General features: G+C 38.6%; 1 protein-coding gene across 1 annotated transcript in view; it reads left to right on the forward strand.

The window, feature by feature from the left end:
- IL1RAPL1 (interleukin 1 receptor accessory protein like 1) overlaps window positions 1–26,604 on the forward strand; it is a 455,397-nt gene that overhangs the window by 20,346 nt on the left and 408,447 nt on the right. Inside the window, exon 2 of the mRNA XM_063127687.1 lies at window positions 7,858–8,137. Within this exon, the coding sequence (XP_062983757.1) occupies window positions 7,858–8,137 (280 nt within the window). The remainder of the gene's footprint in view (window positions 1–7,857; window positions 8,138–26,604) is intronic.

Raw genomic sequence — 26,604 nt, forward strand, 5'->3', positions numbered from 1 at the left:
GTGGGGGGGGGAGAGAGATGGGGTTTGGGATTCAGAGGATAAGAAGCTATAATATAAAGACTATGGGCTTCATGAGAATCATTTGGGATGCACACCTAAAAAGCAGTTTTGTATTCCACTTTCCATTGTATCAAACAAGAGGCTCCCATATGTGTCTTTGATTATCTTTCTTTTTATCTATAATTATAAGAATAAGACGCACAAGAAAAGTCAGGCTTACTTTAAGAAAAAAGAAAAAAATAGCACAACCATAGCAATGATAACTAGCAGAGAAACTGAGATTCAGAACAATACAATTTTTATATATGTGTACTCTAATGACTTATTGACCTTTGCCAGTCTTTCTTTCAGGGATTAACCTTGTCTAAGTTTGTTTAGTTGCATATAGTAACTAATATAACGGATATTTTTGATAGCATAGTATACTACGTCTCTGGATCATTGATTTTGTTGTAGTCATTGAAGCCCTGAGGGGAAAAAGAACAGCAATACAGAGCAGACCAAAATCTCTCAATAGTGGAGAACATTATCTTCTGCCTGCCTAGCATTACAAGGAATGTAAGAGATCTTTTCAGAGCAGATCAGTGTATGTTTGTGCAGCTCTGTCTGTGTATGTAAACATCTATAAACATTTCTTAACTTTTTAAAATTTAGCAGCACAGGTCAAAAATACTTCACAGCATCTGCTGTGTAGATAAATGTATCTACATGCATTTTGTGGATAGCTATATTTTATTTATTTTATTTATTTATTATGTTTATATACTGCTCCATAGCCAAAGCTCTCTGGGCGGTTTACAAAAGTTAAAAACAGTAAACATTAAAAAATGTACAAAATTTAAAACCATCAAAAACATAAAAACAACAGTATAAAAACAAAACTATCCATTTAAAAGCAACAGTTCTAGGGGCTGTTAAAAAACAAACTTAGCATTGTTAAATGCTGTTAAATGCCTGGGAGAAGAGACTATATAAAATGTTTTGGTAAAGCAATCAGTAATATATCCATTCTGCCTATGTGAAATATATAAGCAAATCATACAAGTCAAGAAAGCGCCAATGAGAAGGAAGCTCTGAGCCCTCCTGGGCAGGAGTGGGGTGGGGAGAGCAGCTGAATTTGCTGCTCTTTCCTGCTCCACTGAAACTGGGGTGACAAGCTCCTTGTTTGTAGGGGTGCTTCCCCCTTTGGCACCACCACTGTGTAAAGAACTTTTTCCCAATGGCTGCCCTACAACTATGGACTGTGTGGCTAAGTTTGGGGAAGGGGAATCAATGTAATTATTCTATTTTATATTTTATTTTGGTATTTAATTTATGGTATGGGGGGGCGAAGAAAAGAAAAAAACAGAGGAGGGCAAAGGAAATGTCATTTCATTGCCAAGGCCTCTTTTGGTTGAGTATTTCACACTCTGGATGCCACCAACTAGTAGATCCTTCCCTCACACCTTGGATTGTGGAGAGCACCCAAAGAAGAGTAGTGTATAGTCCTTTTTATATTATTTACCTTTTTATATGGAGGGTTTGTTACCCTGCATTTACAAATTGTTTATCTTCTCTTTCTGGTGTTCTGGTATATATTCTAGTTCCATACTTAAATTAGTAGGACAGGGATTTAGATGTTTTGATGCTTTATTGGAAACTTGAGAGTTGTGTTACCTCACAGAGCCTAGAAATTGAAATGAAACTCTTTTTTTAAGCCAGGTTGTAGCAACAGATCCAGGAGTTAGGGCTCAATTTTTTTTGAATCAAAATTTCCCTTGAAAACAGTCTATGCAATTCTGAGGATAGTAGAGAGAGACCCCTCAGAATGGTTAACATTTGGTTTGCTGGGTCTGATCAGCAGGTACAACTGCAGGGAGCTTGTTTATCCACCAGAACAATCTCATTATGAGGCCAGAGATGTACTGTGGTTTACTTCATCCCCAGAAGCTATTCAAGGAAACAACTGGGTAAACGATATTCATCTTCTTACCTACATTGTGCTATTATCAGTTGCAATAACTGGTTGCATATGATTCCACTTCATTGAATGTAGCTCTGAAGTTTCAATCTTTTGAATAATGCAAGTGTTTTCCCAATTAAAGAAGGAGAAGATAGTATGATTGACAGAAGGAAGGGGTGGTAATGGAAACTTAGGCAGAGAGAAGTTCAGGCCTTGCAAATGTATTCGTTTGTCACCATAGTGACTATCCCACTGATAAGAGTGCATACTGTTAGATAAAAAAAAGCTGACTAAAAATACTACAGAACGGGTACTTGATACAGAAAGAAATTTCAGTAGTCAACTGTTCTTTTTATATATACTGAACATATTGCTTACTAGTCTCTTAGTAATTAATGAAGATTTTTCTTTAGTTTCTTCAGTGAATACATTCATTACTATCATGTGAACACACTGTTTTTTCAATTAGTCATGAATATGTCTTCTATCTGAAATAGGATTTTGGAAAACCATTTTGCAAGTAATCTTAGGATGCATATGGAGGACTGCATAAATCTAACCATACTTTGAATGGTTTTAATTTTTGTGAACTTCCCAGAGAGCTTTGGCTATTGTGCGGTATAAAAATGCAATAAATAAATAAATAAATAAACTACCATTTTGTACATAAAGTTCTCATGGGTAAAGATGAAAAATGGATGGGGTTTTTCTTTAGTCTCCTTTAAATGTTAAGTACAACAAATTATCTAAGCATGATTAAAATGAGGACTGATAGTTCTTTATCAGTTTCTTGTCCTCCCACCAGTCATGGCCAGGTAGGTAATATATTAAAATAGAAATAATATTGAGTTGGATCCAGATTTAGTTATACTTAGAGTAGACCCATTGAACTAAATGGGATTTAAGTAGTCATGATTTAGCTGCCCCAGTGACTTAATCAGTTTACTCTAGATGTGACTAAATCTGAATACAACTTATTGTCAATTATAGTGAATGAAACTGATAGACAATTAGTAGCAAAGTTAATATCACCAGCAGCAACAGAACACTAGCCTGAGTAAAATTCAAAACTAAGTACGATAACCTAACAAAAGGTAAAAAGATAACAAAGTTCTTCGGAAAAACATGTAGACTTTGATGGATCTCCTGGGATACTTAGAGCAGGACTAAAATGTAGGGAGGATAGAAACAGCCATTTTTGACCTTGCGAAACATTTCCAGAAATCGCTTAGAAACCCATTGCAGCTCGCTTCCATTTTTGCTTTTGACCTGTTTTTTGGTTCATTCAAATCGGAAAAGTTCACACTCTGTGCATACTTTCAAAGGTATGCACTTTCCCCCCATTGATTAAAGTGTGAACGTACATATTTCTGGAATTTCTGGATTTCTTATTTCTTTTTTCTTTTTTGATTATTAATTTAAATTTGATCAGAAATTCAGAAATTTCAAACATTTCTAAAAACAGTGTTATTGCTTATATTTGCATTTGGGATTAAAGTGTTCATATTATTTGTAAACAGAAACTAAATGCTTACACAGTCCTAGAGTCAGGAGGAAGACAGGATGCAAGAACAGGAAAAGCCAGAAGATAATCCAGGTTGCAGGCAGGCAAGAGATGCTTGAGGGCATTTATTTATTTATTACATTTTTATACCGCCCAATAGCCGAAGCTCTCTGGGCGGTTCACAAAAAATAAAATCATAATAAAACAACCAACAGGTTAAAAACACAAATACAAAATACAGTATAAATAGCACAACCAGGATAAAACCATGCAGCAAAATTGATATAAGATTAAAATACAGAGTTAGAACAGTAAAATAGACGCTTGAGGGCATTTATTTATTTATTACATTTTTATACCGCCCAATAGCTGAAGCTCTCTGGGCGGTTCACAAAAAATAAAATCATAATAAAACAACCAACAGGTTAAAAACACAAATACAAAATACAGTATAAATAGCACAACCAGGATAAAGCCACGCAGCAAAATTGATATAAGATTAAAATACAGAGTTAGAACAGTAAAATTTAGATTTAAAATTAAGTGTTAAAATACTGAGAGAATAAAAAGCTCTTTAGCTGGTGACAAAAAGAGTACAGTGTAGGTGCCAGACAGACCTCTCTGGGGAGCTCATTCCACAGCCGGGGTGCCACAGTGGAGAAAGCCCTCCTCCTAGTAGCCACCTAGTAGCATTGGCCATGGCAGCTGGGGATGATCAGAGGTATTGCCCAACTCACTTGGAGGGTTGGGGAAGGCTGCATTACATTTAGCACATCACAAGTACTAAACACACGGTCAACCACTCCCTGTTGAGAATACTGAACACTCTTCCAGAGACAGGCAGGGAAAGAAGAGGATTGCAGTCAAAGACTTAGGCCTTTGCTAGACCTACTAGTAAATCCATGCTGGATGAGGGGAGACCCCGCGATGCAAGTATCGCGGGATGTTGCCCTGGTCTACACGTTAGGCACGATGAGCTCAAGGAGAGACCCGTCGCATCCGCCTTTTTTTTTTTAAAGGAACAGAGTGCACAAACGCTCATGCGCCAAGGCAAGTGGGATTTTTTTTTTTAAAAAAAAGAGTTTCCTCACTCCCCCCACCCTGCCCACAATGGGCGCAGTGCTCCTGGGGAGCGCTGCACCCCGTGCGCGGCTCCCAGCTTTTCTCACGCGGAGCCAGGAAAAGCTGCAAAAACAGGCCACACGAGACCGCAGCCGTGGGAAAAAGTGGGCCCAAAGGGGTAGGCTATATTCTGGGACCAGGCAGGGTTGATCCCTGCCTGAGCTCAGGATCCCCTGTGCGTCATCTGGATATAGCCTGGTCTAGCAAAGGCCATAGGAACACAGGTTTCACTGATAGCTTTTCTCCTTTGCTGTTGATCACAAAAAATTGTAGGAGCAAGTTTTTCAAGTTCTCCTCCTCCCAACACTTAGGGAAAATTAGCCACCATGTAGAAAGATAAGAAGATACAGGTCTGGTTCAGACAACACGCTAAACCATGCTGCTTAACCACAAAATGGTTAAGGGAATGCATTAACCTTAATATGTTCCCTTAACATTTTGTGGTTAAGCAGCATGGTTTAGCATGTTGCCTGAACCAGGCCATAATCTTATTAACTTCTCTTGGTGGCACACCTTTATCTCTGACTTGCTCAGCAAACTGGTTGAATCTAAAGCCCTAAATTCAAGGTTAAACAAAATATGGATATCGTGTGCAACTGCCATGGTGCATTTTGAACCAGATTCTTCTATTTCTTCCAAAACTTGAATTCCTCATACAGTATTAATATATTAATGTATTGATGATAATTGTCTATGTAAGTTCTTAATATGAAGAATTTGTTGAAACTGCAGAACTAGCCAACCTTGATGTAGTTTCAAAATACCTCACATTTCCTGGGACTTATTTGTATATTCCCATATATATATATATATATATATATATATATATATATGTGTGAAATGTAAAAGCATAGACACCTCTTTTAGCATATTGAAAGCCAAATTCTTACTGACATGATAAATGTGTGGATGTAGTATTCAAGTGACATAAATAAATGCATATCCATTGGGATTGTGTGGCATGATGAATTCTAAGCGGAACTAACTGAAGGCTAACTGCTCTGCAAAGCTAAACTCCTATTAATCATAAATGAAAATAGTCAAAGAATGGGCAATCCTTCCATATTTCTTGTCCAGGGAATTGAATATGTAGTGAGTATAACTAGGGACACACATTAGCCTTGCTCCTTGTGCTTATGATGCACAGATTTGTTAGACTAGGACTATTTTAGGTAAGTGTTTAATCACAACATTGCTTTAGTTTAACAGCATAACTGGATTTATCATAACAATTGTGCACTTTTCGATAAAAGTACCACATTTGGCACAGAGGTAGACTAACATGTTATGAACAAATCTAGGGATTGGGCCATCATAGATTTTTCCCCTGGTGCCCATGGCAGCCATCTTTCAAAACTGTCAACAGTGGTTACTATTTTTCCACAAAGCTCTCAACTCTGGTGGACTAGATGACACTGAGGATACTTAAACAGTCGTCCAAGGTATCATGGGAACTTAACTCTAGATTGGGCAAGGATAATCCTCCATTAAACCATGGATTTGTTCACACAAACACACACACATAAAATAAGTGAAATTTCTTTTGAGAACATTGTATATTTTATTTTGCTGCTATAAACATCAATTGCATTATAATATCTAGTAAACATACACATCACAGTGGTGTCAGAGGTTTGGTTTTCAATTGTGAGGTGGGTTGAGTCTGTCACTGGCCCAAAGTCACCCAGTGCACTTCCATGGCCAAATGGGGACTAGAACTCAGATCTCCTGACTCCCAGTCCAACACTCTAACCACTACACCACACTGGTTCGCAGTTGTCCCTATTGCTACACTGGCCTTCCGATATCACTGGTCACTTCTCAAAAAGAGGAATCATTTCTGTTGTCCTGCTAGTTCAGAAACAAATGGGGGAAAAAACTTTCCCCCTGAAAGTAGTGACAGTTCTTAAGCAGGGATGTGGAGAAATTCATTCAGTTCACATTTTAATGTGAACTTACCTAATTCACAATTCCCTAACCAATAGGTGAACCAAAACACAGCTGTCCATCAGCTCCAAATTTTGCAATCCAATAAAAAATGCATATTAAAACGCATATATCAGGGGAAGTATGTTGTATTAGGGGAAAACGCTTCCAAAAATATGTATATTAAGCAAAGTTTTGCATTAAAATGTATGTATTAGGAAAGATGTGCAGAAAACTGTACAAATTTTAATGTAGATATTACTATTTTTAAGAAAACTTTAATGGTAAACTGAGAGAAATTGCTAGATTTGTCCACCCCTGTTCTTAAGGAGGTGGAAATTAAAATGGCAAAGTTAGATCCCCTTTGCCATGACATAGTGTTGACCTACAGTACACATGAACAAAATCCAGTCACCTTCATACCTCTTTTCTTAAGATGCAGTATGAATAATAAAGAGAACTGGTGTGTGTGTGTGTTAATACATAAGGCTTTTGAGCCTTGTCTACATTTAGTAGCTTTAACCAATACAGTCAAAATCTCTAACAGCAAGTAATGCTTGACTATTTTTGTTGTTGTTGTTATCCATAGTAGTTTGTAATACAGAAAATACAGGTATTTCCAGTAAAGCCTTAAGTAACTTGCTACTAAACATTAAGTGACAATGACCTGAATAATTTATCTTGAAACGTTTTGTTCTGCTTTGCAGTTAGCCCTAAGATGAAGAACTCCTCTTATCCTATCTTTGAATCTAACCTAAACTTTCCAGTTTGGAGCCATTAGTTCTTGCCTTATGATCTTTTGAGGGGATAATTTCCTTCATTCATTTATACTGGTATCATAACGCTGTCCAGGGATTATGGCACCCCCTCAGCTAGATAGTGTCTGTGTTGCACATGTTTCCATCAAATGTTTTGTGATCATTCACCATTACATAATATAGGGTTGGATCCAGATTTAGTCATGTTTAGAGTAGATGCAATGAAATCAATGAGACTTGAGTCTCATTAACTAACAAGTGCCATTTATTTGAATGGGTCTACTCTAAGGATAACTAAATCTGGATCCAACCCACTGTGAAGAGAAGAAATAATTCCTTACTTAACACTGAAATTATCAAGCAGGGTGATGAGGTTTACTAACTGCGCCACATCGAGGGAAGTACAGGGCCAACAGAGAAAACGATTGTGGCCCGTCTTGGCTGCAGGTTCCATGAAACCTATCTAAACTGTGCTGTTTTCCGTCAATAACTCTAGCATGGTGACTTCAGTGATATGTAGTTCCAAATTTGGTAGGGACTGTGCTGTGTGTTCAACAGTATGCTACATCCTAAATTGTTCTTCTTCCCTCTCTTTTCCTTTTCAGCTGATGGATGTACTGACTGGTCAGTGGATTACAAGAAGTATCAAGTCTTAGTGGGAGAACCTGTTCGTATAAAATGTGCATTATTTTATGGATATATAAGAGCAAATTACACCCTAGCACAAAGCGCTGGACTCAGTTTAATGTGGTACAAAAGCTCTGGACCTGGTGATTTTGAGGAACCTATAGCTTTTGATGGAACTAGAATGAGCAAAGAGGAAGATGCCATTTGGTTTCGCCCAACAGTGACGCAAGATAGTGGACTTTATGCATGTGTCATAAGGTATGTGGTTTACATTCTTTAGGCAAATCACCATGTATGGGGAAGCTATGTAGGTGGAATTTCTTTGTTCAGTCTTTGCAGTCCATGATTAATGTTATACACTTATCATTGAACTGCATCTTTTTTTTTATTCTGAAAGGTTTGTAAATAACCAATGTCTTTATCTCTTCAGTGTATTTTTGTTTGATTTGCATTTATTAGCAAATTATTATATTTTACATGCACAGCCCTAGCAGTTCAGTTGGTCCTCACTGCTGCCTGTGTTCTATGAACACCCCCAACAGTGCATACATTTTGAATGAGTTTGCTTTCAATATGCTACCTTTGAAATGCCATCTTTTTGAGTAGATATATAAGCCATATTTATGACTCTTCCTCCCTGAGGAAGGGAAAAATATTTCATTGCCTATTGGGAGTATTAAGATTAGCACATTCATATTTATTTTCTACCAGTATTTTGCTATTATTTCAATTCTGCAAAGTTTTATGCCATGATGGCCATGTAAGTCATTAGAATATGTCCAGAAATGATATGTAAAGGGAAGGTTGGGTGAAGGAAAACAGAAAACAATTTCCTTTAGCTTTTACTGTAGGTATCATTTTATAACCATCTTGCAGCTGCATGCTGCAGTAGGAGTTGAGCTTAACTCAGCACCTTTTTAAATGAGACACATACACACACACACACACACACACACACACACACAGATTCACAAGCTCTAGAATAGCATATCACTTCTCACAGTCCTTGCTTTTGAAATGTATATTCCTCTATTCCACTTCCTTCTGCATCACTAAAATGATTCATACTGAGATATACTTTCCTGCCTATGGAGAAAACAGAGACCATCTGGGCTCCCACTTAGATTTTGAAAATTACCAGAGAATATAGAATTAAATTTAGAGATAGGTTAAATGATGCACATAAAAAATGTAGGAAAAGCCTTGCAGAGAAACTGCACAGTTTATTGCTAAATGGGTTGTAACGTTTTGCTTATTGCCCTTTGCAGAAAGACTGTAAAAGCTCTGATAGCTCTTCATTGACACCTATCTGTAGATATGATTCAGTTACCTGCATATTGCAGAACCCATAATAAATTACAGCTTGGAAAGTATGACTGGGAAGAAAGTACACCTGTTATGAAGGTAGTCTGGCTTTATAACCGGAAGAAAACAAAACAAAAACAACTCATGCCGTGTCTTTGTCATTTTTAGCACTTGGTGCTTATTATTGAAATGATTGTCACAGTTTATGTTTTCTGCAGCTTCTCATCTCCAGTACTAGTCTTTGCCCCATTATGCACTCCATTCTCCACAATAATAAATATTTTTCCTTATTATATTCACTTTCAGATGGAAAATACAACAGACTCTAAAGGTGATTAATTGCTTAGGCTGAGGTACATGTCCTAATGATGTAGTTTGGTCCTACAGTAAAAGAACAGCATGTAGAGAAAATTTATGCACAGTGTTATATCTGTGATCTCACAATTTGTTCTCTGCTGAAAGTACATTGATGGTGCTATATAAATAAATAATAATAATAATAATAATAAATTCTGACCATTCATCCAACAATCTATAGTCATTTTAGATAAACACTGCGCTTTTGTCATTCACCATTGTGTACCATAAAAAAGCTTCAGTTTTCTTTGCTTATGTAATTTTCAGCCTATGAAACATCTGTGAACTGCCAGATTATCAACTGTCAGATTGCGAGACATAATTAAGAAAATTAGCATGTTGAGCGAGCTATATTTATTAGAGACTGACTTGAATATACTGACCTGCTGACCTCTCAGCAAGCTCAAACCATCTTTATTTTCTAGCCGTTAGCTGGCAACCAAGCTTTCTCCCCAATCAGAGCATTGTGGAAGTTGAAAATGGATATGACCTTAGATGGTTTGCTCATACCTGCCAAATCTTACCAGTTTGAAAGAAAAATTAGCATTTAAGTTTAATGGCATCTGTCAACCACTGACATCTGCCTCTTAAGCAACTCACCCATGGACAATATTATTGTTGCTGTTGTGATTGTTACCATTCATGAACATGGGACTTTACAAAATAACATAATATAACAAACAAACAAACAAACAAACAACTCCTTTCTGTGAGAAGTTTGTTTTGCCATAGGGAGAGACAACAGAAGGAAAAAAGGAAGGAAGGGGCAGGAATAATAGGATGGACATAAGCCAATGTGGGTACAGATATTTTGGCTTTGTTGTGTTGCAGGGTGAGAACTAAGGGGTTCAGCTAAACACTTGAGTGTTTTTTAAAATATATGTATGGTTCACTGCCTATCATATTGGAACTGGATATTGGAGACCAACTCATGGTTCCTACAAATAGGGTGGTGAAATTAACCCTATACCTTTAAATTCCACAGTGATGTGGGAAACTCTACAGTTGTCACTTCTTTCCCTATCCTTCAGCCACCCTCTTCTACCTGCTATGCAGTGCCCCCAGAATCCTGTTCACTATGTAAAGCAAAGCAAATGGAAGGACCAAAAGAAAAGTAGGAAGGTGAATATTCCACTGCTGAACCTTCCACTTAATAGAGAAATGTAAAGATATACACTGTCAACCTCCAGGTTGCAACCTGACCATGTGTCAAAATGACTACAGATAAATCCAAAATATTGTTCAGCATTCTTTCACTGTGGATTAGAGACATTGGCAGTATGCCGTATGCAATGGGGTCAATTCTGTTGTGCCCACTGATTCTGTTCTGCAAGCGGAGATTTTGTGCTTTCAGGAGCAACTAGAAACAAGCAGAAACACTCATTTCTGGAGGTCAGCAGAGCTGACATAATGGAGCCCCACTACCCTATCCTGATCCAGAAATGAATGTTTTTGCTCATTTCAGGTTTCCTCTAGGAAGCATTAAATCTCCATTGCACAAGCAATGAGTCTTGCTTATGCAACGAAATTATTGGGAGGGACCTCTTGCGGACCTCTTGTGGGTGCATAACAGAATTTGGGGGCAGTGCCCCCATTGGATACTGCCCACTAGCCCCTGTGCTATGGATGTACTAGACACATAATTACTCATCATGTTACAGTATTAGTACAATCACAACTTTCTTTGTTATAAGTGCTGTAAAAGGCTTTTTAGTGAATAACAGATCTGGGATTTACAGTGGGAAATGAATACTAGCATCTAAAACAAGGACACAGCACACTGCAAGGTCTATAATGTTATCTTTATACTTACCTTACCTAGCAGGGGAGACACCTTGATCATGAAGGAATGTTCCCAGGCTGAGGCTCATCCATTACTTTATCTTATGCACCTATAAATATTGTCATTGAAGAGACTACTAGATATTCCCACTAGATTTGAAGTCCATTTACTTTTCTGAGCCTTTTCACTGTGTGAAATAAACTGTTTTTCATATACAGAAATATGTTTGCATTACCAGACTGCACATAGCAATGTTGAGAGAGCTAAAAATTATTGAAAGTAAAGGCTTGCATTAGACACAATGATGCATTAGACACAAAATTAAGCATAGTGTGAAGAATGTGAATAGTGAGACATTTTTCTCCCTCTCCAATAATACTAAAACCAGGGGTCATCACATGAAGCTGATTGGTAGGAGATTCAGGAAAGACAAAAGGAAGTATTTGTACTTCACACAGTGCAACTATGGAATACATTGCCACAAGATGTAGTGATAGCCACCAGTTTGGATGGCTTTAAAAGGGGGTGGAAACAGCCCAGAGAGCTTTGGCTATTGGGTGGTATAGAAATGCAATAAATAAATAATTAATAATAAATAAATAATAAATGGATAAATTCCTGAAGGAGAAGGCTATCAATGATTACTAGTCCTGATGGCTATGTGCTACTGTGGCATTATACCCCACAAGTCAGTTCCCAAATGTATGTCTGAAGTTTGTAAGTCTGTAGTTTTTAGAATGTTGGCCTGAGTGGGTGGAGTTAGAATGTCTGAGGAGTGGGAGGAGATATATATAAGGGAATGACTGAGGGGATTGAGACTTTTTAGGTATTCTTAGAGTTTAGTTAGGGCTCTCTGTGTGTTAGCTCTTGGTGTTTAGAGTTCTTGGGTCTAGAGAATTTGAGGTTCAGTGTAGAGAGTGGTGTCTTTGGAGTGTGGTGTGCACATTGTTGACGTATATTAAACAATACTGATAATAAAGAAAGCTCAAGAGTGATTGTGTGAGAGAAAGGAAAGTGTGTATGTGAATGGGTGAAAGGATTGGATGAAAGGTTTCAAAAGGGTTTTAAATGTTTTATTTTGAAACAAAGCTTGTGAACTTTTAAAATAAATTTTAATTATTTTGGTTTTAACTACCACAAAAATCCCACATGTCTGTTTGGCATATATTATCTGAAGTTTATACATTTAGCACCCACTCTAACAATAATTAACCTCAGCACATATAACTCACAGTGTATTGTTTTATATATTGAAATCCTTCTTCATTTAACCCCTTTCTCCACATAGTTTGGAGGAAGGTGGTTTTTATCCCTTGCCTCAGGCGTATCAAGCGGTGGTGCTTGGCTTGAGCAGGGAGTAGCCGTGGCCAGGCCTGGTGTTCAGAGCCTGTGTTGTGGCAGCTACCTCCAGTATCAGAGGAAGTAAGCCTATATACACCAGTTACTGGGAAACATGGGTAGGAGGGTGCTGTTTGTGGGTCCCTGGTCAACAGGCAGTTGGCCACTGTGTGAACAGAGTGCTGGACAAGATAGACCCTTGGTCTGATCCAGTGTGGCTCTTCTTATGTGTATTATTATTATTATTATTATTATTATTATTATTATTATTATTATTAGACTAAATAAGTTATTGTAAAAATGAATACACATGTATTACAATTCTCAGAGTTGTTAAACACATTTTATGAGTTTAACATTATATTTAGGTTTCAGATTCACAAACTTGTTCTTTTTCTGTATGGATTTATATATTCATCTGTTCAGCTTCTAAGGAAGAAGATTAGAGCTCTTGGTAAAACATGCCCTCAGATTAGAGGCTGAACCGGTCAGTCACTCAATTGCATTCCTCCCCCTCCCTCCTTGGCTGATCATAATCAGGATTTAGAGAAAGGAATCCAAAAGATGCTATTTGGGGAGGACATACCTTCTGCATCTCTGAGCACAAATAGGTAACAATGCCCTGACTTCAGCTCAGGTTGCTTTGGAGGGCTGCATACTTTGGAGTGAGTAGCACCAGAAATCATCAAAGTGGACTGATATAGCTTATGGTTTGGACTTCAGCTAAACCTGATGCACATCCATAGTTTTATACCTCTAAGTAAGGGACAGTCGACCTATTTTATTCCAGGGGCTAGATTTTGCCACCACTCTATGGATGAAGCTAGTAGAAAAGATACAGCTCCATTTTAAAATACAAAACCATTTTAAAAAAGCATACTAGAGGCAACTGAAAAGATGCAGCCTAATGAAGTCAGTACTTTCTTGCTTGGATTCAGAATTAGATCTTTTATTTTGGTTTTCTAAACTGTACAACACATAGGTTCTCTGAGTACTTTTTCATTGCCCCCCCTTTTAAAAAAAAAATAAAAAGCAACAAGAAGGTGACAGGGAGATGATAGAAGTCATAAGTTTTCCTGAAATTTTTAACAGGCTTATGAGACTTGGATATTTGCTATAAGCATCTGGGGTGTTTTTATGCTTAAGCAAGCATGATTGTGAAATTTTAAAGGTTCACTAAACTGAATGCTTGCTCCTGGGCAGGAATGCCTCTGGAGGATGGAAGAACTTTAAAGGGTGAAGAAGACTGTAGCTGTCTAGTTAAACAACACTTGATCGATGAACACCCTTGTCTTGTGGAACATCACTTGTGTAAGCCATAGAGAGGTCATTCTGTATTTCAGGGGTCTGAAAGCCACTCTGTTTATTTTCATTTACCACTAAGATGGGATGCAACTACCAGCAAGGTATGTCCCAAGTTAGCAGGAAAATGCTATTATCAAGCCAAACTGGTAGACACTGGTAGAAGAAGACAAGCAGCAAGGAACAGAGCAGTAGGGCCGTGGTTTGAAAGGTTTCCAAGTGGTAATGGGTCCTTCTGGCTTGCCTCCTAATGACTTCAGTTCTTCTGAGTTTGTTTGTTTTGTTTGTTTGGAGAATACTTAGAAAAAAACAAGTGGTCTTTCTCATCTTTTCCTCAGAAAGACTAGCTTGGGGATGCTAGCATCTAGTCCTCCCTTTTGTCACCTAAGCTTACCATTGTGGGTGGAAGGTGGATCAAGGGAGAAGCAGGGGGGACTGAATGCCTTGTAGGCGCTATCCTTGAGGACTGGGTGCTCATTCTTTACATTAAAACTGCATTAAAAGTGCATTAAAACTGTAGTTGCCTATGTGTCCTTGCCTAATTTATTGATTTGAACTACAACAGTAATGTACCTGGATCCTCCTGAGTATTCTTAAGAATGTCCTTTCCTTCTGGGTAATGTGGGTTATAGCTCCAAGGCCTCTCTATTAATGATCAGGGAAAGCCATAGGTCCCCCTTACCTATTATTTTTACCAAAAATTCCCAATTATTATTTGGGAGTAATCTTTTCATTTCATTTCCTTGTCAGTACCTCTGCACAACAGTTTTCCTTTAAGTTCCCAAGCACGATACCTAAGCTTAAGGCACATCTGAATGCTCTTTCTCAGTGTCTAGATTAACCCTGCTGTTTTCAGTTATATTTACTAGGGCTGCGCACCTCCTCAGGCTGAAGCCTCAAATTCGAGTTGAGGCAAGCCAATTTGGCCTCCCCTGGCCTGAATAAGAGGCGGTACTGCAAAATAGAAATGCAATAAATATTTAAATAAAAAAATAAATATATATTTAATATTTAAATATACTGGGTTGGCCTGAGGGACTGCAAAGCCAAAGTGGATCGTTTCCAAAGGCGGGGTGCCTCGAGCTAATTTGGGGAGGGGTGGGCTGTTCCTCCCCCTCACCTGCCTGAGAAAGCTTGTGGGAGGCCAATCGTGAGTCCATTGGACTCACCAGATACCCCCTCCCTACCCTACGCTTCTTCTCTTCCTCCCTGGTCGCACTCTGAGCTGGCTCCAGGAGGGACGGAGGGAGGGAATAAAGCAGGGAGTCCAGTGGACTCCCAGTCAGCATTGTGCCTGGCTTTCCTGATTGCCTGCCATGTCATAACCAGAAAATATTAACAATACTATCTTTACTACCTAACCAGCCATTGTTCCTTCCAACACCTTGTCTGAAGCATATGATATGTATTTTTTTTCCTTTCAGGTTGAATTGTGAGTTGTCATTTAGGTTAACAACAATAGGCTAGGAAGTCAGCTACAACATATAAGAGTGAATGACTTCCATAGAATAAAAATGATTCATTCTAAGTAAGAGATTGTATCTAATATTTCACATTCCCTGTTGTGAGAGAATATCTCTGTCTATGAGTGTTGTATATAATCAGAATTAGGGATATATGAGAAGTCCATTTCAGTTTGCAAATCATTTGAAAATGCCCCCTGTTCACACAACTCTGAACATGAACAAGAGCACATGTTCTCCAAAAATGCTCACAGATTCTTGCACTGAAGTTCACGTGAAAAAATGTGCACTTTAAAAAATGTATACTTTTAAAAATGCACAATTTAAAAAAACATTTCCCCACATTTTAGTCAATGGAGGAAAAAATGCACATTTTGAAAAATGCATATTTCCCCCCATTTGAATAAAATGGGGGGGGGGAGTCATAAATAATGAGAGCAAGCTGAACTGAGCTTTGAAGTGATGCTCAGAGGATTTGGGCATGCTTGAACATCACTGCTTCTCCCATCACTAGTCAGGAAGCCATCATGTCATGTAAATTGTGATTGCATGACTCCACACATACTACCATGCATGTATAGATCTGGTTAATAAGGTCTCTGTGAGTGTGTAGGTGTGCGCTACACACTCTGTATGAGTGTACACGCTATATGAACACACTATATGAACACTATATACACACTGTACACACTATATGAACCAGGCCAGTATGCTTATGCTGTATGTGCAAGGCTTTTGCATTGCACACTACTTCATGTTCACTTTTCCTTGTATACTAAACAGTACATGCGAGAAGAGATATGTGTGCCTACTCCCCATGACACAAAATGAACATAAGATACAGAGTTAGAAACAGCCTTGATAAGCATAGGTATACCTTGAGCATTAGATGCTTGGGAATTCCTGTGATCAGAACTCCGGAGCAAGAATACATATGTATGAGACAAGAAGGGTGATATCTATTTAGATTTTCAGATTAATCTATTAAACTCTTGAATGCAATTCATTTTCAGCAAAAAAAAAAATGCAACCATTTAAAGCAGTTGAAGTTGCTTCTGCATTTTCTTAACTTCTAAACTTGTACATTTCTTTGCTCGCTAACTACATTTTTAATAGCTCGGTATTAAAGAACGAAGATTATAATCTGTGTTGTTAAAAGAACAGAAAAGTAAAACAAATCTATAATTTAATGGTATGAAAGGTGATTGCAGCTTCTTCACTACTGTGCTAATTGCAGGAATTGATTCCAGTGAGTCACATCAAGCTATTTTAAATAGGCAATTAGCAACTTCCTTTTAAAGTTGTCCCTTCTGTTCCAAAAGGTGGAAAATCCTCAATTATAAGGGAAGAGAGACACCCAATATCTTGCCATTGCAGAAACTGCTGTAATTTCCTTAAAAAAACGCACATAAAAAGAGCCCTGCTGGATCAGACCAAGGGTCTGTTTAGTCCAGCACTCTGTTCACACAGGGGCCGACCAGCTGTCGATCAGGAACCCACAAGCAGGATACTATTTTTTAATAATAACACCAGATTTATTTTGTTCTTTGCTTGTTTAAACACAAAAGTGGATTGACCTTTTATAGTCAATTAACTATTTAAACTAAACTATTTTCATCATTACTAATGCAGGAGAATAGCTATCTGTGATGTATCTTTCTAGATATGAGATAGATTTTCATATTACTCTGTACAGCACCATGTACATTGATGGTGCTATATAAATACTACTACTACTACTAATAATAATAATAATAAGTGTGTAGACACCATGGACAGTATCCAGTGATGTCATGGTGCTAGTACTAATGCCATTGCCCTAGTATAAACCAACACTAGTGCAATGTCATTAGCGCTTGCTAGGAAAAAGGGAAAAAGCAGTGTTTTGCCACTAAAGGTTGGCAGCACAGTTTGCTGACAAATTTCAGCAGCAAATCACCACTTTTTCCCTTTGCCCAGCAAGCACTAATGACATTGTGCTAGCACTGGTTTGCATGAAGTAAATATGCTATAATAATTTCAGAGCACAACAGACACTGCATATAAACCAGCTCAGCTTTCTTCCAAAAGTTCACCTACATAGTATTACAGTGACCCACTTTTACAAATTATGTTATTATGTCTTGGTACTGAAATAGAAGAAATATGTGGATTAGTGGATGTGGAACAGTTAATTGATTTGAAAATGGGAGATCTAGACCTAGATTGATCATATTGGTTGCATGAGTACATGTTTGAAAAGTGGTGATAGCAGAACAGGAGAATGGTTATGAAAAATATTTTTTAAAAAAATATGGCCAGTGCCAGAGATTGTAACTTATTAATAAGGTAACTTTCACAGTTCAGTACTGATGAGATACAACAGGCTAGACCCCCCCCCCCATGGGCGCCCTGTGTCTTTACCAGGAGTTGCAGGGATTGTATAAGTTTAGGACTGCCAAGTTTGTACACCAGGCGATGGAGGTCCAGAAACTATTGATTGACTCAAACGATTAAATTCTAATAACCAATATTATATGTTGGTTAACATTGTAATTATAACCTGGATGATTGTTATCCTATTAACTCTCTTTTTTGTAGCACTTTTGCTGGCTAGTAGCAAGCTCGCGGCGGATATGTTATTGTCTCATCTGTTTGCGAATGGCCCATGCGGCTAATATACAATAAAGTTTTTTTAAAAAATATTCTACACATACTGATATACAAATACTTCATGGCTGAGGAGCACAAATTCTCTCTCTCTCTCTCTCTCTCTCTGTCTATAGACCAATACAAATAAATCGGACTTAAGTTAGTCATGACTACCTTAAGTCCCTTTAATTTCATTAGGTCTACTCTACATTGGACTAACATTTGTTACTACCTAATAGTACCTAACTGGTATGCACCATTAAACCATTTCATTTTCAAAATAGAACATTAAATGCATTTATAGGAACAATCCAATATACCTGGAAATACTAATATTAAAATTTAACCAGATTTCACAGGAATATGGTAAAATTATGAGATGACTGTCAGCTAGAAAAGTCTAATTTGCCACTACGTGCTGGACTCCCACATGACAGTCCCCCATGGTTTGCTATTAGTAGGGTGGATGATGAATTTGTTTCAGTTCCATTTTGACAAGAATATTTCCAATGTGCACCTTCCAGAACTGAATGAAGATTCAAATGCAAGGTGGAGTCTGAGGTCTGTACAGCTCCAAGCTTTCACTGCAATTCACGCAGCAAAAAATGTTTTCATTAAATGCATACATGTATGAAAAATGCATGCATTTGATTAAATAGGCACAAACATGTAGATTTCAAAAATGTGCATGGTTTATGTCTATGTTTGGGGGAATGCACATGAAAAGATGCATGAATTGTAATACAATCTATACACAGGTCAGAATGATCTTTGAAGCAGAAATCAGAGAACCTCAAATGAGCATTTCTCCCTGGATTTTAGAGTCCAGGGACAGAGAACTGAGATATTATTTATTTTATTTATTTTATTTTATTACATTTAAATATGGCCCCATAGCCGAAGCTCTCTGGGCAGTTTACAAAAGTTAACACTTCTCCCTTGCTCTAGGATAAATAGTATTGGGTTCTATCCTATGGTGTTTTTTGACTTGTGCAAATTACATTGCACTAGAAGAAACCAAGTCCTAAACTATGCGCAATGGGAGAATCCAGTTAAGTTCCACTTAAGTAACCGCTTCCACAATTGGAAAAGGCAATTAATTGCTTAATATTTAATACTGGTATTTGTTTTTAATATGGAGAAATATTTAATCCTACTCTTTTGGAGTATACCTCTGTGAATTGAGATGATTAAATGGCCACAGAAGAAGTTTTTCAGCTTTCTGAATTGTTTCCTTATTCATTCAGCCAGTGTACCTTGTGAGAGTGAGTATACTCTAAAGCCCTAAGCAGGAACACCCTACATTTTTTAAAACATGCTTGATCTCTGAAATGCAGAATATCTACCCCAAAATGTTAGATTACCCTGTACTCAAAGAATATCTTTCCAATGAGAATTGCCTTTGACTTTTCAGGCAACAGATTTTCCACCGATGATTCATCTGTCAGTTACAGAATAATAAAAAATGGAGGGATCACTTAGATTTACAACAACAAATGTATCAGAATCGACAGGACTATCCTGACTCCAAGTTGTACTCAAATGGCTACATATCACACAAGAATATGGCTACACTTGATTGGGAATTGTGCCCCAGCATTGATGTGACATAAACTAACTAGCCAAATAAATAACATTGGAATGGGATACTAAGTAAGGCACATCTGTCAAATAACATAAAATTTAGAGGGGCAATCCAGAGAAAATACATTAATAGTTCATTATGCAACAAACACTTGCATCATATTTACTATATAATCTTAAAGATATTTGGAGAATTGTTCCATATTGCTGAAGTCTTTTTTTATTTTTTTTATTTTTTGCAGGATCATGATTAACATAGATCTGAAACCAGAAAGCCATTTACTATTAGATTCAGGATCTTGCAGACTGAACTGTGGGTGAAGTTTAAAATGGGTGGACTATCTGTGCTTCCCATATTTCCATGTAGCTCTCCAGGTGTCTTCTCTCCACAGAAAGTTATGCATTCTCAGGAGTGAAAGTAACTTGCATAGTGCAAACTTAGGGCCTTGCTAGACCTACCTTTGAATCCGGCCTTCAGGCGCGGCGAGCCAGTGCTACAATTAGCACGGGCCGTCATGCCTATCCAGATGTCAGACACGACGGGGAAAGGAAAGCCCCATCGCTTCCTCCATTTCCCCCCCAAAAAAGTTAAAGGGGCCATGTACGCAGGAGCGCACCAACAAAAAGGTAGGTTTGGTGTTTTTTTTTAAAAAAAAGAGTTCCCCGCTCCCCCTGCCCCCAATTTCCCCCACAATGTCTGACGCCCCCTGCTTGCCCCCCTGCTTGCCCGCCCCCTGTTCGCCCATTCGCTCGCCTGTCCGCTTGTCCCCTCACTCACCATGTCCGATGCCCCCTCCACCACCACCCCACCCTGGCTCTGCTCTCCCCCGCAGAACCAGCTAGAGTTTCCGCAGCCCTGGGCTCAGCCCGGGGCTGCGGAAAAACCGGGGCACAAGTGGATCCGGTCATCTGCACGCACAGCAGGGAGCCAGGGCCTCGCACCGGGCTAAACCCTCATCTAGGAAGGCCCTTAGGCTCTTAGGTGTAGAGGGACACAGGGGAGATGAGCTTACATGCTTCTAGGATTGTCACCCTGCATCCAAACAGCTGTGCGACATCGCATCTGTCACAGCAGCCATTATTTTTTAAAAAAATAGGAGCTGAACTGCACTTGCGCTCCAGCAAAAACTAAGGTAAAACTATCACGCTGGTGTAGATATGGCTTCTGTGACCTTGATGGCATGCGTCATCCTTCCATTCCCTATTATGATCCCTTGCATTTTTTGTGTTTAGAGAACTGGATGAAAAAGCAAATAGTCTTCAATATTCAGGAATCATCCAAGTGTAGGAGCGATGACACTGCTTAAAGTGGATCATGCTCAAAGTTTATTAAGGGTGAAAACCTATTTGGTTGCCCATCAGCCTCCAAACGCAGAAACTCCCAGACATCCTTTGCAAAGTGGGAGGAGCGGAGAGATGATCTCTACCTCCATACTCCTCCTGCTCTGTATTTTTGCTAGATGGGCTTTTTCACCTGTCTAACTGGGGTTCTGCAGAGCAGGAGGAAAGGAAGAAGGCTGTGTAGGCTAGAGGATTAGACATAAGCTGGACTCCCCAGTCCCCTCCTGCCCTCGCCTACAAAACCACATCCCTTTCCTTTGTTCCAACATCATTTTTACAATCTCGGGGAGGCATGATTCTCAGGTAGGGGTGGGGGATCCAACTCCTGGGTCTGAGGTTGGAGCGTGGCCTAGGAGCATCCTATAAATTATCGTTTGGCTCACCAGATGATGTCTAGGGGCTATAGGATTACTGCCCCCTGGACTTGTTAAGTTACTTGAATATTCATCATGCAAACATTTGCAAATGAGAAAAGGAAATTCTTTTTTCTGTTCTTGGTTTATTAGTTTATATATAGGAAATGGGATGTATTCAGTAATAAGTATCATTGCTAGAGAATAATCTGATCTACTTTGCAAGATTCAAAAGCAGTTTTTGGAATTTCTGAGAAAATGAATTACACTGACAGAATCAGGTCAGTGAATCTTGTGCTCACAATAACTGTGCCATAACCACTGTTTTGCTTTGCTTGTAAAGGGAGCATCTTTGGTCCCTTCCCTCCTGAGAACCCCTGTGATGTTAGTTGAGGCCTTTGTGTTTTCGCTTCATGTGAGAGGGCTTCACAATTCCTGACTTGGGTTGATTATATTCAGAATGATTCTTCTCATTATTTTTTGGCTCTAAGGTTATTCCCTCTTTTGATCCCTGAATATGATCATGTTTGGATTGACTAGGTTGAAACAGGATTGGTGTCTTAAATAAGGAATACATAACATTAATATTTATAAGGACATGCCATGTCCTTATAAATCCTGGGATAAAGTACATCATTCTTCTGTCGCATACCACTACTATAGAAGAGTACAGACCTATGCTGAAGTACTACTGTGCCCTAGTTGATATGGCCAGGAAAAAGTTTTGGCACAGTGGTGAAGGCTAAGACTAAAATAGCATGAATAGCCACTCTGACCTTATCTACGCCAAGCAGGATATTCCACTGTGAAAGTGGTATGAAAGCAGTATATAAAAGGCAGAAGCCACACTACTGCCTTATAGCAGTATTGAAGTGCACTGCAGGATCGACACTACTGTTTTATAGTGGCACTGAAGTTCACTGACAGCTGTTGGGGCCCATGACACATCTACCCAAAGCAGGATATAGCACTATGAAAGCGGCGTATGTGGTATATGTCATGTGTCAATGAGCCCCAATAGTTGTCAGTGCACTTCAATACCACTGTAAAGCAGTAGTGTGGCTCCTGCCTTTTATATACTGCTTTCATACCACTTTCATAGTGGAATATCCTGCTTGCTGTAGATCAGCCCTCTGTAAAATACCTACTAATCTCTGGTTGGCATAAGCAAGAATTGGCAGCGCTCAGTATCCTGACTGGAAGACTAAAACTTCTGTTGGTGGTAGTAGCAGCAGATGTATTTTCTGTAGGCACTCTTGTCAGCTGCCATGGTATTTATCCACAACGCCCTGGGCACTGTGTCTTTTCAGGGCATTATAGTGAAACTTGAAGCTGTCACAAGAAAATGTTTGTTGCTTGGCTGTGCAAGCCTTGGCCTTGGATTCAGAAATCCAAGGCCTCAGCAGCCGTTTTATGATGGAACCACCATTTTAAAGCACAGCCCTAGGGATCCTTAATGGAGGAACAGCCTACAACTCCCAGCTTGCACTGACTGGGAGGGCTGCACTTACGGGGCTCAAGAACGGCAGGCACTTGTGGCATCGCCGCTGCCACCAGCATAATCGCTAGCCCACCAGCACGATCCAGGATGCACGAGCCCATGGAGGGTCACCGCATGTTACATGAGTGCCCCGTAGCCACCTGCTTCCCTGGAGAGCCACCCACTTCTTTCCAAGTGCCTGCTGTTCCTGGGCCCCAGACAGATATATATATATATAGATAGATAGATAGATAGATATATAGATATAGATATATTTCCAGAAAGTTTTTTGTGTGTGTGTGTGTGTGTGAAAAAAAATGGTCTGCAAATCCACAGAAGCCACATGACTCAGGAAAAGCTTCCCCCCTGTGGAATCCACAGGGATTCACAGAAGTCCAAACTCATTTGATGCCATTGCAGATTTCTTGGGCATCCCTGGCCCATAGCAGTGGGTAGAAAGGCTTACCTGTTTTGCATAGGCTGAAACACTGATGTCAGCTGGCTCAATCTGGAAGGGCTGACAACAGGCAGTATATGGGTGACAGGGGGCTCCTAGCTGATTTTATTAATGAAAAGTATATTACAAAATTAAATTATGAAGTGCTAGTGGATGTGGAAGAGGATTACAGAATACGTTGAGACCCAGGGGGCTAGATAGGTGGCACCCACTTAGTCATCTCATGAGGACTGCCACTGTGCTTGTGTGAAATATATTTGTCATTTCCGTTGAATAACAAGGGGAAAGGAATAAAACACCAACATATGGAAAGTACATAACAAATGTCCAAATAATCAATAAAAGGCTTGCTTGAATGACACACTTACATTTTTTGAAACACCTGTGCCTCCAGTCAGATAATGCTAAACTATGTTTCCCCCATCAACAAGAACACAGTTGGAAACACCCAGGGGAAAATAAAAACATGTTTCTGCTTCCAGTGTTAAAACTCAGCCATTTTCCATCTAATTTCTCCAATGTTGGGCTGGTTTGTATTCCTCACCCAAGGTAGTTTCCGTTAAAATAAATCATTGACATGGAACACTCTCTTCTTTAAGGAATAGAACTTCCATTATTTTTTTTTACAAAGAATTCAACATGTCTCAACTATAGAGTGCTTTTCTCCTAAAGAGGTAGAAGGATCTGCATACTTGGTAAGCTCATTTACCAAGTACAATGCATTTTAATAAGGGCAAATGTGAGATCATGTATCTGAAAACAAAGATTAATTGCAAGATAGGAAGCTTTATCTCTCATAGAAAGCCATTACTCTAAAAGGGATTCATAAGTCATGGAAGATAACCGATTAAACATGACCTTCTAGTACAGTGTTAGGGCTAAAGTAATCCTTAAATGTGAAACAGAAACATCAAATAGAAGTAGAGCGGTATCACCTTTCTATGGCAATAGAAAGCAATTGCAAATGGAATGAAATTTTGAACTGTCTTTTTTAAAAAGAGAAAAAGAGAGAGATTTGCTAAGTCTTACTTTAAAAATAATAGTAGGAGAAGTTGTGAAAATATTTACAGAGAAGATTTACAGAAACAGTTTGACATTTGGAATAAGTTCACATATCATGTATATCAGTCTATTTAGTTTAGCTATGATAGACCCAAAGGGATATTTCTAATAGCAGAGAGCTGTTTATTATATTGGACAGTCAAGAGGCAGTGAGTTGAAGACGAGTCTAAATTCAGTTTCTGTTGTTTTAAATTCGTTACTGTATTTTAAATCTTTGCACGGGAAACGTTTTGGTTTTTATTTTTATTTAATACTGTAGTTTTAAACTTTAAACTTTTGTATTGTATTTTCTCCTGTTGTATTTTATGGTTTTAATAGTTGTAAACCACTTGGAGAGCTTCAGCTATTGGGCAATATTAGGAAATCCATTCAGTCTATTTCATGTTTTGTGCAGTATAATTTGTTTTGGAATCTGTTTTTTGCAGAAAAATACGCAAATAAATTTTGTAAGGAAGTTTGCAACAATTTATATAATTTATGTTAGTATGTAACATTTTGTCCGCTATTCAGTTCGACTTTTCCCTGCATATATTTTCCACAATGGCATATATCTCAACAGAAACTTGTGCATTTTCCTGAAAATTTCAGGAATGTAAATAATAATAATAATAATAATAATAATAATAATAAATAAATAAATCCAGAAATCCGCAGACACCACATGGCTGTCCAAAGTGGAATCTGCGGGTTGGATTTTTAGACATTTGAGCTCTTTTTAGTCCATCTCAAATTTCTCCAGCATCCCTAGGCAGTACAGGTTTGTAATAAATCAATGAATAAATGAATAAATTCTCAAAACGGGATGCTAATTGTTTTAACATAAATGTAGCATGAATCGGCTTGCTTTTTACTGTGTTGAATTCTTTCCTTTCAAAAAACTCAGTGAATATATGATAAAAAGCCTATATAAAAATGAAGTAATATGAGGCATATTGTGAACTATCTCAAAATATTGGAACACAGAGTGATCCTGATGTAATCCTCCATCACACCTGCCACACAGACACACCACTATTGTTCTTAGAAATCACTTCCAGATGAAAAAATGCTTTATATCATGGTCTTGGAAAAGGTTCCATAGGGTCAAGAAATGACATAGTTGATGAGAATGTTCCTATTACTGGCTCTTGCAGTCTTAATAGTTCACTCATGGTAAGCTTACAAGGATGTTCTCAGGGCCAAACTAAACGTTAGTCAAATGTTAGTGCAAGTGTGTGCGGTCCTGATTTAGATCGAGGCCATGGCACTCTGGAAGATGGGATATTTGGAGGCCCTCCTTCAAGTGCCCCTGCCAAAAGATGTTAGACTGATGACAAGAGACAGGGCTTTCTTGGTGGTGGCACCCCATTTATGGAATAAATTCCCCAAAGAGGTTTGCCTGGCAAATCACTTTCTTTTCTCCCAGGCATTTTAGAGACCTAGTTTTATTTATTTTTATGGCTGTTTTATCAATTCCTGTGCTTTTTATTATTTTGCATTATATGTATTTTACTCTTTAAAATAGTTGTATTATATTTTGTATTTTAACTTTTCTACAGCATTTTAGTCTATTAACTGCTTGTAATCTCCCCAGATTAGTTATTGGGCAAATTAGAAATGTAATAAATAAATAAATAATACAATTTAAGATTTCCTCCCTCCCATTTCATTTGGCAATTCCAGCTTCCAGTTTTGTTTTGTTTTTTATAGGGGTGTGCTCCGCTCTGATTAGAATCGGAGAATCAGAAGCGAATTGGCCTGCTCCGCCTTGCCCAGAGGCGGAGTAGAAGCGGACCGTGGACCCTTAGAAGCAAGGTGAAGAGAAGCGGCCATAGGCGGAGTGCTTCTCTTTTCACGGAGCAATCTGCCCGCCATTTTGGATCATTTCGCCCATAGGATTGCATTGCAGAAAAGAATAGGGGATAACTGTATTGTTTTTTAAGCTATCTTTCTGAAATTTCTTGTGCTTAGAGAGTTGTGGCTGGGGGTCATTTTGAGACTACTCTCAGCACTCTGTGTGGTGCGGTTTGCATGCTATAATTTTTTAAAAAATCAGGTAAAAAAAGCGGGAGAGGTACCTTTTTGAAGTGCTGAGAGGCAGAGTCAACTCCCAGTCATGATCACATGATCCCAAAGTTGGAGGAGGGGATAGGCAAAACAGGATACTAGTAACTTGGGATACTGGGAAACTTCTCTTTCTTAGTCTGTGAACGGACTTTTCCCAGTGTTTTTTAAAACAGTAGCCCCACCAAATGCACAAACACAACCTGAAATCATATACTAAGCAAAT

Source organism: Elgaria multicarinata, chromosome 5 (assembly GCF_023053635.1).
Source record: "Elgaria multicarinata webbii isolate HBS135686 ecotype San Diego chromosome 5, rElgMul1.1.pri, whole genome shotgun sequence".
NCBI lineage: Eukaryota > Metazoa > Chordata > Lepidosauria > Squamata > Anguidae > Elgaria > Elgaria multicarinata.